The 12,817-nt window shown below is 39.3% G+C and overlaps 1 protein-coding gene across 2 annotated transcripts in view; it reads left to right on the top strand.

The window, feature by feature from the left end:
- Nucleotides 1-3,089: 3,089 nt before the first annotated feature.
- xrn2 (5'-3' exoribonuclease 2) overlaps nt 3,090-12,817 on the top strand; it is a 50,671-nt gene continuing 40,943 nt past the window's right edge. The window contains exons 1-8 of one of the 2 annotated variants that reach the window (XM_088626639.1): nt 3,090-3,318; nt 5,580-5,707; nt 5,795-5,906; nt 7,050-7,161; nt 8,505-8,563; nt 11,117-11,206; nt 12,042-12,114; nt 12,412-12,462. In XM_088626639.1, coding sequence (XP_088482765.1) covers nt 3,244-3,318; nt 5,580-5,707; nt 5,795-5,906; nt 7,050-7,161; nt 8,505-8,563; nt 11,117-11,206; nt 12,042-12,114; nt 12,412-12,462 — 700 coding nt within the window. In that variant the 5' untranslated portion in view covers nt 3,090-3,243. The remainder of the gene's footprint in view (nt 3,319-5,579; nt 5,708-5,794; nt 5,907-7,049; nt 7,162-8,504; nt 8,564-11,116; nt 11,207-12,041; nt 12,115-12,411; nt 12,463-12,817) is intronic. The other variant, XM_088626638.1, reaches the window with a different exon arrangement.

Raw genomic sequence — 12,817 nt, 5'->3', positions numbered from 1 at the left:
ACATGAAACAAATGCAGCAAATTATATAAGTCATTTCTGGTAGTGGAGACAGACTGCATGGGTTATCCTGAAGAGATTTTCAATGTTTTGCACTATGCAGATCATTGGGGGGAAAAGCTGTGTGTCCACACTGGAGAAGCTTTATCAGAAAGCACAAGTCAAAGGATGTATTAAAGTCAGAGCCCTAGGGAAAGCGTATATTCTGTAGCTCAGATACTTAAAGGAGCTCTGTTTCCTGACCGTCTGTTGGTGGAGCTTAGGCTGAAAGAAAAACAACTAGATAATCCACTACTGTTGCCTGCTCTGGTAAGAGATATCTAAGTGGAACAACATAGCGAATCTTAAGAAGGCATTTGCACATCCTCCAGTTCAAGTTCATCATGCCTGAACACCTGCTGTCTCTGTCCTACAGTAGCTAAAGCCAAAATGGATCATTTGAAAGACACCAAAAAGCAAATCTCATTTCTTGGTGTTCAGTCATCACAAGCAAGGTTCATGTCTATGTAAAGAAGACAGTATGCAAAGCCACTATTCATCATCCTACAGTATTAGTTCTCTGGTAGACTAGGGGACTGAAAGAATGCCCACCAAAGCTCTGAGTCATGGCTCCATCCAGAGTTATCTGTTACGACTGAGTACAAGATATACACAAAATAAGGGAACGCGTTAGATGTGGAAATGTCACACTGGTTGCAAAACTTCTTGAGGCTCAAGTACGTTAAGCACTTGGATAACTGCAAAGGTATCCAGTGGAGCACAGTCACGAATCCCTTCCATTGAAACAGAACTCCACTTTACAGCCTTATATTCTTGTGAAAATTGTTCTTCTTACTAAACACCAAACAGGCAATACTGGTCCTGGCCAATAATGGAAAGTGTGTCTGCAGGATTTTTAGATTTTTTTCAAAGCACCAACACCTGAAGAGCCTGGAGAAGTCATTAAATTGGTTAGCCAATTAAAGCTATAATAAACTCTAGGTCAAGGATCAGAATCAGAACCAGCTGGGCCGTGTGATTCTAAAACCAAGATAACATTGAAATTAGGATAGATTTACAATGTAATCTCAGAAACCACGTCACTGTTAACAGTAATATTTCAACAATACTACCCAGACCACCTGAGCCCGCTGCTCACTGCTGTTTTTTTAGGTTGAGAAAACACAAATGTCCACATCTTGATATTGTTAGAAACGTTAGCTCTTGTCTGCTATCAGTTGTTGACCAAACCAATTCCCCATCCAATAAGGACTGATGCTGCAATGTTTGGAGTACTTGTTTTGTGATCTAATTGGGGCTGAGTACACAGAAAATCTAAAGCTCTACGATTTGTGCCATAGGCAGCACAGTGGCACAGTGGCTAGCATTGCTGCCTCAGCGCGCTAGGGCCCTGGGTTCAATTATGGACCTGGCTTGCTATCGGTGTGGAGTTTGTGTGTTCTCCACATGTTTGCATGGGTTTCCTCCAGGTCCTCCGTTTTCTCCCAGTCCAAAGACACACTGGTACGTTAACTGGCTTCTGGAAAACAATGAGCCCAGCTGTGAGTGTCCGTATGTGGTCGTTAATGGACTGGCGCCCTTTCCAGGACTTCCGGGTTCCACTGTGACCCTAGACTGGAAGATGCAGTTAGGAAATGGAGAGATAGGTACTTATCTGCGAGAGACAGTTGATCTTTGAAAAGTGAGAAAATTCATTTTCTGTTGTTCACTGGTGAGCAAGGTAATAAGAGAAAAAAATCAAGGAAAATAAAAAGGGGAAAACCAGCACTGAGAAAGGACCCACTGGCTCTCAAAGCAGGAATATTCATCTTGGTATCCATGTTATCTTTCTGAGGGACATATCGTCTGTGAACTGGTGAACTGTGGGCTGGAGAAGCCAGTGGCACAGCTGTTAATGTCATTTCACCATCACCTCCAGGTTCACTATTAAGGACATTAGGAAGGTTCTAACAGAAAAATCCAGGACAGTCCCACATTTTTTTTAGAATGTTTGCTCTAGTGCCAAATAAAATTAAAACAATGTTAAAGTGATTAAAAAATGAATTCTGGATAAAGAAAACTTAATACACATTTTCTACACTTTAAATGCACTATAGGGGTTGGTCACTTATTGTCAACATTACAAAGGAAAGACAGATTTTGAGATACCAGGATTGTTGTTAGAGATTGTGACATTATTGAATTTAGCGGAGATTTTACTTTCTGACCATTTTATTTAATCCATATCATTTATATTTATATATTTGATCCATACATACCTTATTACCGTCTAAACAGTCGTAGATACATTCAGTGTCTGTGCACGAATTAAGTGTATAATGATGTATAAGGTAATTCCCAAAATATTTTTTTGTACACCGATGAAGAGATAGAGGTTAATTTACTCAACTGTGGAGGTACTGCGCACCCTAATTGAAAACCTACTAAACCCAGACAACTGAAACAATGTAATTTAAAACCCTTACATTTGCATAAAATAAAGTGGTTTTTTTTGTATATTATGCATCTACTACCCCGTATCGGACTGCAATAGCATTAACACTTTTAATCTGTAAAACCGCACAATCTGAAAATCTGCACAAAATACATGTATTGCTCTCCTGTTTTAAGATTATCCTCCCCACAGTTTACATAGAACACAGATCCAGAATTTAGAATAATTTAAAATTAAGACATTTAGAGAAAACGCCTATTAAAACATGTTTTTATGTTACATATCAGGGGGGTAGGTTGTGATATGTAACATGTTACATATGTACAGCGTTACATGTTACATGTACAGCGATATAACATGTTACAGATCACGGGCTGCCTGAATCTATGATAACTATCTTATTAGTGAAACGTTTAATTTTATTTTCATTCCTGTACCGTTTCTGCTCGATACGCTACACACAACCTAAAAAAAATCCAACATACTATTTTTTGTTACCAGAGTCCACTGTTCTAAATTCGTTGAAATACCCGACGTCACGAACCCAGCCAGTCCTGACTCGCGCTGCTGTTCAAACCTCTCCCCGTGGTAACGCGAGCGCTCCCGCAGAGGCTCGGGCGTCACTACCCACAATGCTCTTCAGTGAGGTTCACAAACAAGCCGGAGGTGCGTCATGTGGTTCCGGTGGCTCTTGGTCACGTTGTGGATGCAAATTTGTCTCTGGTTTGTTTTCGTCTTTTAAGTGCGAACGCATTTTTTAATAAAAGGAAACCTCGCTGGGAGCCAGTTGTCTTGAATATTTTTTATCGGAGATGGGAGTCCCAGCGTTTTTTCGCTGGCTGAGTCGGAAGTATGCCTCAATTATTGTTCACGCCGTGGAGGAGAAGGTAAGTGTGTTGGTATCGCTATTAGGCTTGTTAGTATTAAAGTTATCAAGGCCTGAAGCATCACCACAAAGGGCCTAACATTTAAAATTTCATTTCTTTCGCCTCGTTATTGCAGCGAATTCGGGTTCTTCCAACATCCCTGTTATGCGCAGGGGCGTATTCGTCACATTATTTTATGAAGTTTGCACTCGTTCATAATAATGTTAATAACTTAAACGTGAGTCATAAATTTTACTATTTAAAAGTTTTTGCAGAATTTACGCAGGGTTGTGGTTTACATTCCAAATGCTTTATTCAACATGCTAAAATTTACGAAAGGGTACAGCTTTGACTCTCGTGGGAACTGGCGCCCTGACTGTCTAATAGGGTTTGGGACGAATTCTGTATCCTCATGGTTTCTGTTATCCCCAGAGCGATTTCTTATCATTGTGGAGCTCCACTGTGCCCCTCAGTATGAGCCAAAATTAAAAGCAGGTTAGGGCTGCTAACCTGCTTTTAGCGATAATAAACGATCAAGGATTCTTTTTTAAAAAAAGCTTTCATTTGTTCATACTTGTTAAGAGGTGATATGCCATGACGTCCGAAGAAATGACTCACGAGTAGAAATGTTTAGGTTTCTTGGCACAACAGTCTCTCCACATTGACATGGGAGAGTAAGGCACACCAGGCAGTGAAGAAAGCCAATCAGAGACTGTTTTATCAGGCAGCTCAGAAAGTGAAGTGTGTCTCGGGAAGCCGTGGTTCATTATTGCAGGCTAACCGCCGAGAGCGTTTTTACTCGTTCTGTTACGGGCTGGTCTGGGAAAATAGCTGCAGAGAGCGGCCCCCTCAGCTTCTGAAATCCTGGCTTTGACCTGACATCGGTTGCTTCCATATACGCAACACGTTGGAATGGGGGGAAACTCTGAAGGTTATCAGTGACCCCTCCCACCTAGCTTCTCCCTTCAGCTGCTTCCCTTGTTGTAGATTTGATTTAGATAAGAACTTTATTGGCTGTATACAATTTATTGTATTAGGAATCTTGTCTTTTCGCAGACCCCAGCTTGCTCTCCATGAGACACACAGACAGGGAGAGAAGCTGAGGGTCAGAGCGCAGGGTCAGCCATTTATACAGCTCCCCTGGAGGAGTTGGGGTTAAGGGCCTTGCTCAGGGGCCCAACGGAGTAGGATTCCTCTGCCGGCCGCTGGATACAAACCGGCAACCTTCCAGCCACAGAGCCAGAACCATTTCCCCCAAGTTCGAGTAGGGAGCTGCATCAGCATGCATTGGCTGCAAAGGCGCAGGTAAAGGTTTATTCCCTGTCGAAAGGAAAAGAGCCAGAAGAAGGCTCCACAGCTGAAACGTTGCACCTCTTTTTTTTCCCCTTTCAGCAGGAAAAAAACCTTCACCTACTCTTTTGAAATCTAAAATTGAGTAGTTCCACAAGAGCACCAATCCTGAAGCTACAACTGTTATAAAAGTGCTGAAAATTTTGCAGAAGTAGATATTACAGACTAGTACTTTGCATTATAATGAATGTATTTCTATCTGTACAGCATTGTATTGTATTTTGTATATGACATGTGCATGTTATTTACGCCTTTTCTTTCTCTGATTTCTATCTCCGTCATCTTGGAAGGCACCAAAAAAATCCTAACAACCAGAGAGTTTGTTTTGGCACCAAAGTTGACTTTGACTTGAACTGGAAACATAGAATAAAGCGGTTTTTACTTTCTAATCTGCAGCAAAGATATTGAATTGATCTCACTTGTTATAACTGGTTTTCCAGTCAGCGGGAGCTTCCTCGGCCAGACTGGTCTGTTCGGGCAGTAGGGTTGGATAAACAACGCATACAGCTCCCACAGGAAAAACATTTCAATTGTGCGGGCTGTCTCAGAAAATGTGAATTTGCCCTCATTAATATGCGGAAGGCCGAAGTAACGTTTTTAAGATCTAAAATTGAGGTGCTTCATATCGGAACTAAATGTCGTGTCATTTATTTTTCTTATTGTTAGTGATAGCACACCAGAACCATGTCTGTGGTCAGAGTAGTGTTTGAGGTGTGAATTCGGTTTGTGCAAAATGTGAAACTTCTAAATCGCAGTTTTTGCAAATCTGCAGCAATCGCTGTTATTCCACATTCAAAATGGTGGTGCATTGCAGTGAAACTTAAGGTTCTTGATTTTTATGGTTGTCTCGTTGATTTTTTTTTTCCCTGGAAAATAGTTTGTTCTTTCAGAAAGCTCCAGTTGTCCTAAGTATTGCTCTGATCTTTATTTAGGCAAAAGAATGCAATGGAGTTCGCATACCAGTTGATACCAGCAAACCTAATCCAAATGAAGTTGAGTTTGACAATTTGTACCTGGATATGAATGGAATTATTCACCCATGCACGCATCCAGAAGACAAGTAAGTAGTTTTCTTATTGTTTTTTCTTGTTTTTGTGTCCTCACTCCTGTATTTATTTAACCACAATTTGTTCCATTACATTTTCAGACCTGCCCCAAAGAACGAAGATGAAATGATGGTGGCAATTTTTGAATACATTGACCGGCTGTTTAACATTGTTCGTCCTAGAAGAGTCCTGTACATGGCTATTGATGGAGTTGTAAGTGTTTAAAGTTTAAAGTGGAAATGTTCTTCCTTTTGTTAAACAAAATTTTCATGAACTAGAAATGTAAATTTGCAGATTTTAAAGTACTGTTATTATGTTGTTTACATGATTTATCGTTAAGGATATTTTGTTAGCAGTAATTGGTGCATGTTGATGGTGTGGTGGAAGGTGTCATACAGTCTGGAAAACATGCTTTTTGTCAGACACCACTAATTGAATTTAGATTTTAGCCAAACCTGAGAGAGAATATTTCTAGATGAAACTTTGCATCATGAACTACAAGATTAAGTCTGAAAAGAACTTCATGATGCAACCAATTCTGGGTTTCTTGCAGTTATTTACAGGCTAAAAATTGGAGCCACCTGGGTAAATGAATGTATGAATGCCGACCAAATGTACACAAGAACCCATATTGAAATAATGTTCTGTAGTGATACACTGCAAGAACATGTACCATCCAGCAGCCATGTTGGTAATAGCCGCGTAGCTCTCAAGCCTCGCACATTGGAAGATAATCTCCCTGTCTCATGCTTTGGACTGAAAATCTCCTATTTGCTCAAAGTCCAGGTTGATTAAAAAATACTAATGTAACATTTACAATTTTGTGTACAGAGCTGTGATTCTCGTGTGTTTTTTGTATGTAAATTAAGTCAATAGTATGCAGTTGCAATAGGGTTTGGGACCCTTGAGACCTATGTTTGGAAGACGTAGGGGGAAAAAAATAAGGTTACCCCATGCAGACAAATATTGTGTCCCTTTGTTGTTTGCCAAATAATTTTCAATGTGAAAAAATATTTCTTGTCTCAGTGAGTGCAAGATAATAAGCAAAGCCTCAGTAGTGAAAATAATACCACGATGGCTTGATGCATACAGAAAGTAGCAAATAGAAACGTGTTTCAAGCACACGAGTAGCATCATGGTAAGCCGACATCTTTGATGAATGCTGTATAATCAAACCAGTTACAATAATAGGGTAGCTAGTTTGTTCACAAACGAGTAGAGTAATCCAGCTAGTTAGGGAGCTAAAGGGCAGGGCTGGGGGGTGCCATTACCACTGCTCCCTTTGAAAGGCTGTAAGTCAACTGGCTTTTGGTTTTGTGAAAGTATTTGAAATGCTGTCTAACCCATTTTGTTTAGGCTCCTCGTGCCAAAATGAACCAGCAACGATCCAGGAGGTTTCGAGCCTCAAAAGAAGGAGCTGAGCTGACAGAGGAAAAGAAGCGCATAAGAGAAGAGATTTTTCAAAGAGGTAAGTGGTTTCCAGCAGTTTTGAAAACGTTGCAATCGGTCATACACAGGTCTAGCATTTCCGGGAAATGTCTACCAGATTTTAACAAGCATTTGCTCCTGGTAAAGGAAAACAAAACTTTAATGACAAGGAGAAGAAAACATGGGAGGAATGAGTTTCATCATCATGTGTTCTGGTGATTTAAAGGTGTGTGCTTGTGATGGTTGAATCTTCAGATGAACCCGGAGTGGCCTGAGGTTTTTGTGTACTTTTGAGACGTTTTGCTTTATCCAGATGTAAAATGGCTAGTCATCTGTACAAGTCATTGGATAATGTAATACTTCCATAAATGTATCTACTAATTTGATTGTACAAAATATAATTACTTCAGAAAGTGTCCATTTACAGGCTGCTATGGCTCATAATCTGTTGAGATGTTGGATTACAGAGCTGTGTGCCAGATACTTTCTCTGCATGTTTCCAAGACTGTAGGAAAACAAGCACATTAAAAATGTATTTCCTTTTTTGTGTTTGTGTGGCACAAATTCTGTGGCCTTTTTTTTTAAGACACAAAGAAACTTTGTGATTTTAATGTGCCATGACAAATTAATGGGAAAATCATTAGAAATACCCTTTCTATTGTGTTTTTATTTTAATAATGGCACAGTCTGTATTACCAATTGATTTGCAATGGTGACTTGACCATATTAATAATAATAATAATTGCTTACACTTATATAGCGCTTTTTCTGGACACTCCACTCAAAGCGCTTTACAGGTAATGGGGACTCCCCTCCACCACCACCACCACCATCACCAGTGTGCAGCCCCACCTGGATGATGTGCCGGCAGCCATAGTGCAACAGAACACTCCCCACACATCATCTATTAGTGGGGAGAAGAACAGAGTAATGAGGCCAATTAATAGATGGGGATTATTAGGAGGCCATGATTGGTAAAGGCTGATGGGAACTTTGGCCAGGATGCCGGGGTTACACCCCTACTCTTTTCGAGAAACGCCCTGGGATTTTTAATGACCACAGAGAGTCAGGACCTCGGTTTTACGTCTCATCCGAAGCACGGCACCTGTTTTTACAGTGTAGTGTCCCCATCACTATACTGGGGCATTAGGACCCACATGGACCACAGGGTGACCCCTGCCGGCCCCACTAACACCTCTTCCAGCAGCAACCTTAGTTTTTCCCAGGAGTCTCACATCCAGGTACTGACCAGGCTCACACCTGCTGAGCTTTAGTGGGTTGCCAGTTGTAAGTTGCAGAGTGAAATTGCTGCTGGCCATATTAGTACTTCTGTTTAAGATGAGTGTGTATATAGAACTCCATCAACTGTATTATTGCTTTTAGGTGGATACCTGCCCCCAGAAGAAATTAAAGAGAGGTTTGACAGCAATTGCATTACTCCAGTAAGTAAATATATTTTTATGTTTTGTTCATACTAAACTTCTGAATACATTGTATCACGTTAGTTGCCAGTGCGTCCTAACATTTTTCAATGCATTACCTTTTTTTAAGCACTTTAATTTAATGTTACATTTAGCTTAATACACTGTACACAATTTTATTTATATCAAGATATAAGAAGTATAATCTTAAATCTATTATATTTTAAATGTTTGTTTCTCAATGAACCAAGTTTTTTTTTTCTGAATCATAGTAGCAAAAATATTCAGTTCATCTTAATTGATGTACTGGAGCCAAAATGAGTTCCAGGTTTGTGGTCCTTTTCGTGAAGAGGCGCTGCTGCTATACTCGCATAGTGTTAATCCTGGGCAGACTACAGTATTACAGTGTGGGATATGGGCTTTGGGAATAAGCTACCAATCCATGCTGTTAAAAATTATACAATGGCTTCTTTCAGGAAATTGCAGAATAAAATCCTCTGATCAGTTAGCTGCAAGCAGCTAATTGGAATAGATGGGGCCCCTCTCGTTTGTTATTACTTTTTTTGTGCCTTTTAAGTAACAGCTGCCTACAAACACTGCGGAATAACACAGGTTGAAGAAGATAACCTGAAGATACCATTCAGCCTTAACAGTGTAACAAGTAGCGTAGATGTGAGTAGCAGAAGAGGAAGCTAAAATGATACCTACCACGTTTGGATTTCATTGGCCAGACTGTTTTTAAAGGAAAGCAGTTAGCAATATTAGGTGCACTTACCAAGGTGTTGACTTGACTTGTAAAATGTCTAACTGCCCATATGTGAGGTCAGGTCTGCAGCAGGTTTTAGTGTGAAGAAACCTAGCATGTTACAAGTCATTTGGTATAGCATTTCTTAAGCTGTCAGTGGCTTCAAATGTGAGAACGAAATGTTCAGCACAGCAGGCACCCTTTACGGCCAAACCAGGAGCCTCGCTGTAACGTCTGTTATTTGTATTGTCACTAGAATGATACCTGTTAATTTTTTCCGGGGAAAAAAAATAGACCAAACTATTTGTGCCCAGGAACAGTTAGTAGTATGGGATAAGTATCAACAAGAGAACAAAGCTATGGTCAGGGGGCCATCTTGCATCATGTAAAAACCTCTTTTACCATATTTTAGTTACATTATCTCTAGAATGATGACATGTAAGTAATTGCCCAAATGTTTTTAAGGAGCAGCAGCTAGGTCCAAGTAGGTGTTGACGCGCTATGCAGCCTGTTAGGCGCACATCTGAAACATGTCTGGGATGAAACCTGCAGCAGGTCTTAATACAATGGTAGCCTTTTCTTGTGAACAAAATGGTCATGTGGTCATTGTAGCTTATACAGAAGTCCCATTTGTCCCATGTCTTAACTGTATTATCACTAGAATGATCCCAAGTTTGAATTTATCTAACTTAAGAGCTTTTAAAGAGAGCCGGTGTGTTTCACCAGCAGGGTAATGACCCATGAGTGCCTGCAGCAGCCTGTGAGATGCAAGTCTGAAGCTCATCTCGGTGTAATGGGGTCTGACAAGCTTCAAGTAAACCAGTGAAGAAATAGCTTAAATTTTGAAAACAAAATGGTTTTGTGGTGGTTTAAGAAGATGCTGCATTTTGTCATATGTTCACTTGTCACTAGATTGATACCTACAATGTTAAGAGTTAAATTGTCCGAACAGTCATTTAACGGGAGAAGCTAAGCTTAGGTGTTTACATTTCACCAGCAAGCGACAGTCTTGTCTGGGTGGGAACATGATCGCAGCAGCTTTTGAATTTCAGGTAATTCGGTGCAGTGGTGCCTAAGACGAAGGCAGTTTGAGTTGAGATAAGGAAATAGCAGAGATCATAGTTTGTGCAGGATTGACAGTGTATTATGTTAATTTTGTTTTACCTGCAATGATGTTGACAAAACTGTTAACTAGGTGGCTATTGTTTTAAAAACGAGAGTTAACACTGGACTGCATTTCGATGACAAGAAAGAGAAATGGGGGCTATCTTGGTTTATGCAGGATCCCACTTTTCACGCCCCTTTTGTCAGAGTGATACCTGCAAAGCCTGGACTTAATTGCACAGGAGAACTGGGTTAGAGGCTACATTTCTCCCAACAGCTAATGACCCAAGGTAGATGGAGAGCATTCTGTGAGGTGCAAACCTAGAAAGGCTTTGATTGTTTCTGCAGTTTCATTTCAGTAAGTCCAGCAATTCAGAAGATGATTGTGGAAGCATTTTTGTAAATCCACTAAATTTCGGGCCACCATTTTGGATAATGCCGATTATTTTCTTAAAAGTTATGGCTCATACAGTATATCCCAATGTAATCGTTTTACAAAATCGCAGTCCTTTTTCACACTTTACATTAATAACGCACAAATTTGCGGAATACTAAGCTGTAGAATGGTAATGTGTGTTGTATGTGCAAACAATGGAGAATAAGAGAGAGAAGAGCACCTTTGTTATGTACAAGCTAACAGTGTAAGAGGGCGTAACATACTAATGCCTACAGATCAGACTTAATATCAGTGTGTGTATTTATGTATAGTTGCTTTTAAATTACAGGGCACGGAGTTTATGGACAATCTTGCCAAGTGCCTGAGATATTACATCGCTGATAGATTAAACAGTGATCCAGGATGGAGAAATCTAACGGTATGTGTAATAAAGCAATTTGTTACCAATCCAAGTATAAGAGTTCATTTTGTTGTACAGTCTTGATGTTCCTGATTTTGTAACGTGTGAAACCCCATCATATAGGGGCAGGAAGAAGAAAATCTGTAAAATTTCAGACTGGAAGAATGTTGTGATGTGCTTTTGTTGAAACTGGGGGGAGAGGATTGCTGATTTTAAACTTAACATGTTCTGTCAACACAGAAAATCATATTTGTGGGTAATACGCAAATGTGTTTTTTAGATCAGAATCGCTTCAGTTGATGTCAGGTGAAGGTAAATTACCTTTGTGCATTGTTTGGAATGTGATGGGTTAAACCTGAACACAGTTACAACCCCCTTTTATAAAATAAAATTAAGCCATTTAATTTTTAAAATGTTTTAACTTTTCTCTAAACGATCCATTTTTTTCACTTAAAATATTATTGGTTACAAGACCTTATTAACGGTGAAAAAAGCCTGACATGATTTGTCTTGATTCCAGGCTTTCCATCAACAAAAGCTAAAATGTCAGTTAGTGTCTATAGACTTTTGATATGCACTGTAGATATTTTCTGTCTTAATCACTTGTGGCTGTTATCTATAACCATTCTGATATATTGTCATACATGTTTTTGTTTCTTAAATATAATATTCCAGTTCATAGCAAACAAAATCTGTTAAGCATTTTAAAATGAATTTTTGCTCTGCCTTTTGTATATGTTTTCCTTAGAGTAAAACAAATGTAAAATTTTCTGCATTTATATTTTTTTATGATCTTTCTAATAAAGCCAATTGAGTCTCATTGTAGAAATGAAATAATTCTCATTTGTTTCAGGTTATTTTGTCTGATGCGAGTGTGCCAGGAGAGGGAGAGCATAAAATCATGGATTATATTAGGAGGCAACGAGGTATCAGTCCTCTTCTTTCACCTGTATCTGGCTACTATGATTATTTGTTATCCAGTGATAATGAATTTGGAAGCATAGTTTTACTCACACATTCCCTTCAGTTACATTTGACTTCATTGACGCCCCTGCCTGATTTTGTTTTTTATTTAACATTACTTAATTTTTACTTAAACATAACACCAAACACCTGTTCTTGTCTAAAAGTGAGGGTGGCCAACAGCAGTTTTTATTTTAAACCTTGGGCATCCCAAATGTGATTTACATCTTTTGAATAATGGATTTCTTTTCTCTCCTCAGCCCAACCCAACCACGACCCCAATACTCATCACTGTCTCTGTGGAGCTGACGGTGAGTACAAATCATTATCATGTTATTAGTATTTCTTAAAGAAGAGGGGAAGGTGCCAGACTTGCAGTTACATTTAATCTGTCAAATGGATTAGATGAGCTCCTTGTTACTAAAGGATATGTATTTTTGTCCTATATTTCAAGGTTCTGTGCCCACATTTAAGTTAAGTTAAGGATGGGGGTGTAGCATTCATATTCCTTAGTGTTTTGTTTTCCCTGAGAAAATTGTATTTAGTTGCTCAGTTTGAAAGCACTGCTGCAACTAATAAAGCCATCATAAGGACTGTTTTCTTTGTTGTTTATTGAGAAATTTTGGTTTTAAAACTCAGGCTTTCTAGAAAGAAAATGTTTTTCTG

The sequence above is a fragment of the Lepisosteus platostomus genome, chromosome 3 (genome assembly GCF_059453375.1).
Source record: "Lepisosteus platostomus isolate fLepPlt1 chromosome 3, fLepPlt1.hap1, whole genome shotgun sequence".
NCBI classification, from domain to species: Eukaryota; Metazoa; Chordata; class Actinopteri; order Semionotiformes; family Lepisosteidae; genus Lepisosteus; species Lepisosteus platostomus.
The sequence above is the reverse complement of the archived record's forward strand: the minus strand, read 5'-3'. Positions and strand labels throughout refer to the sequence as shown.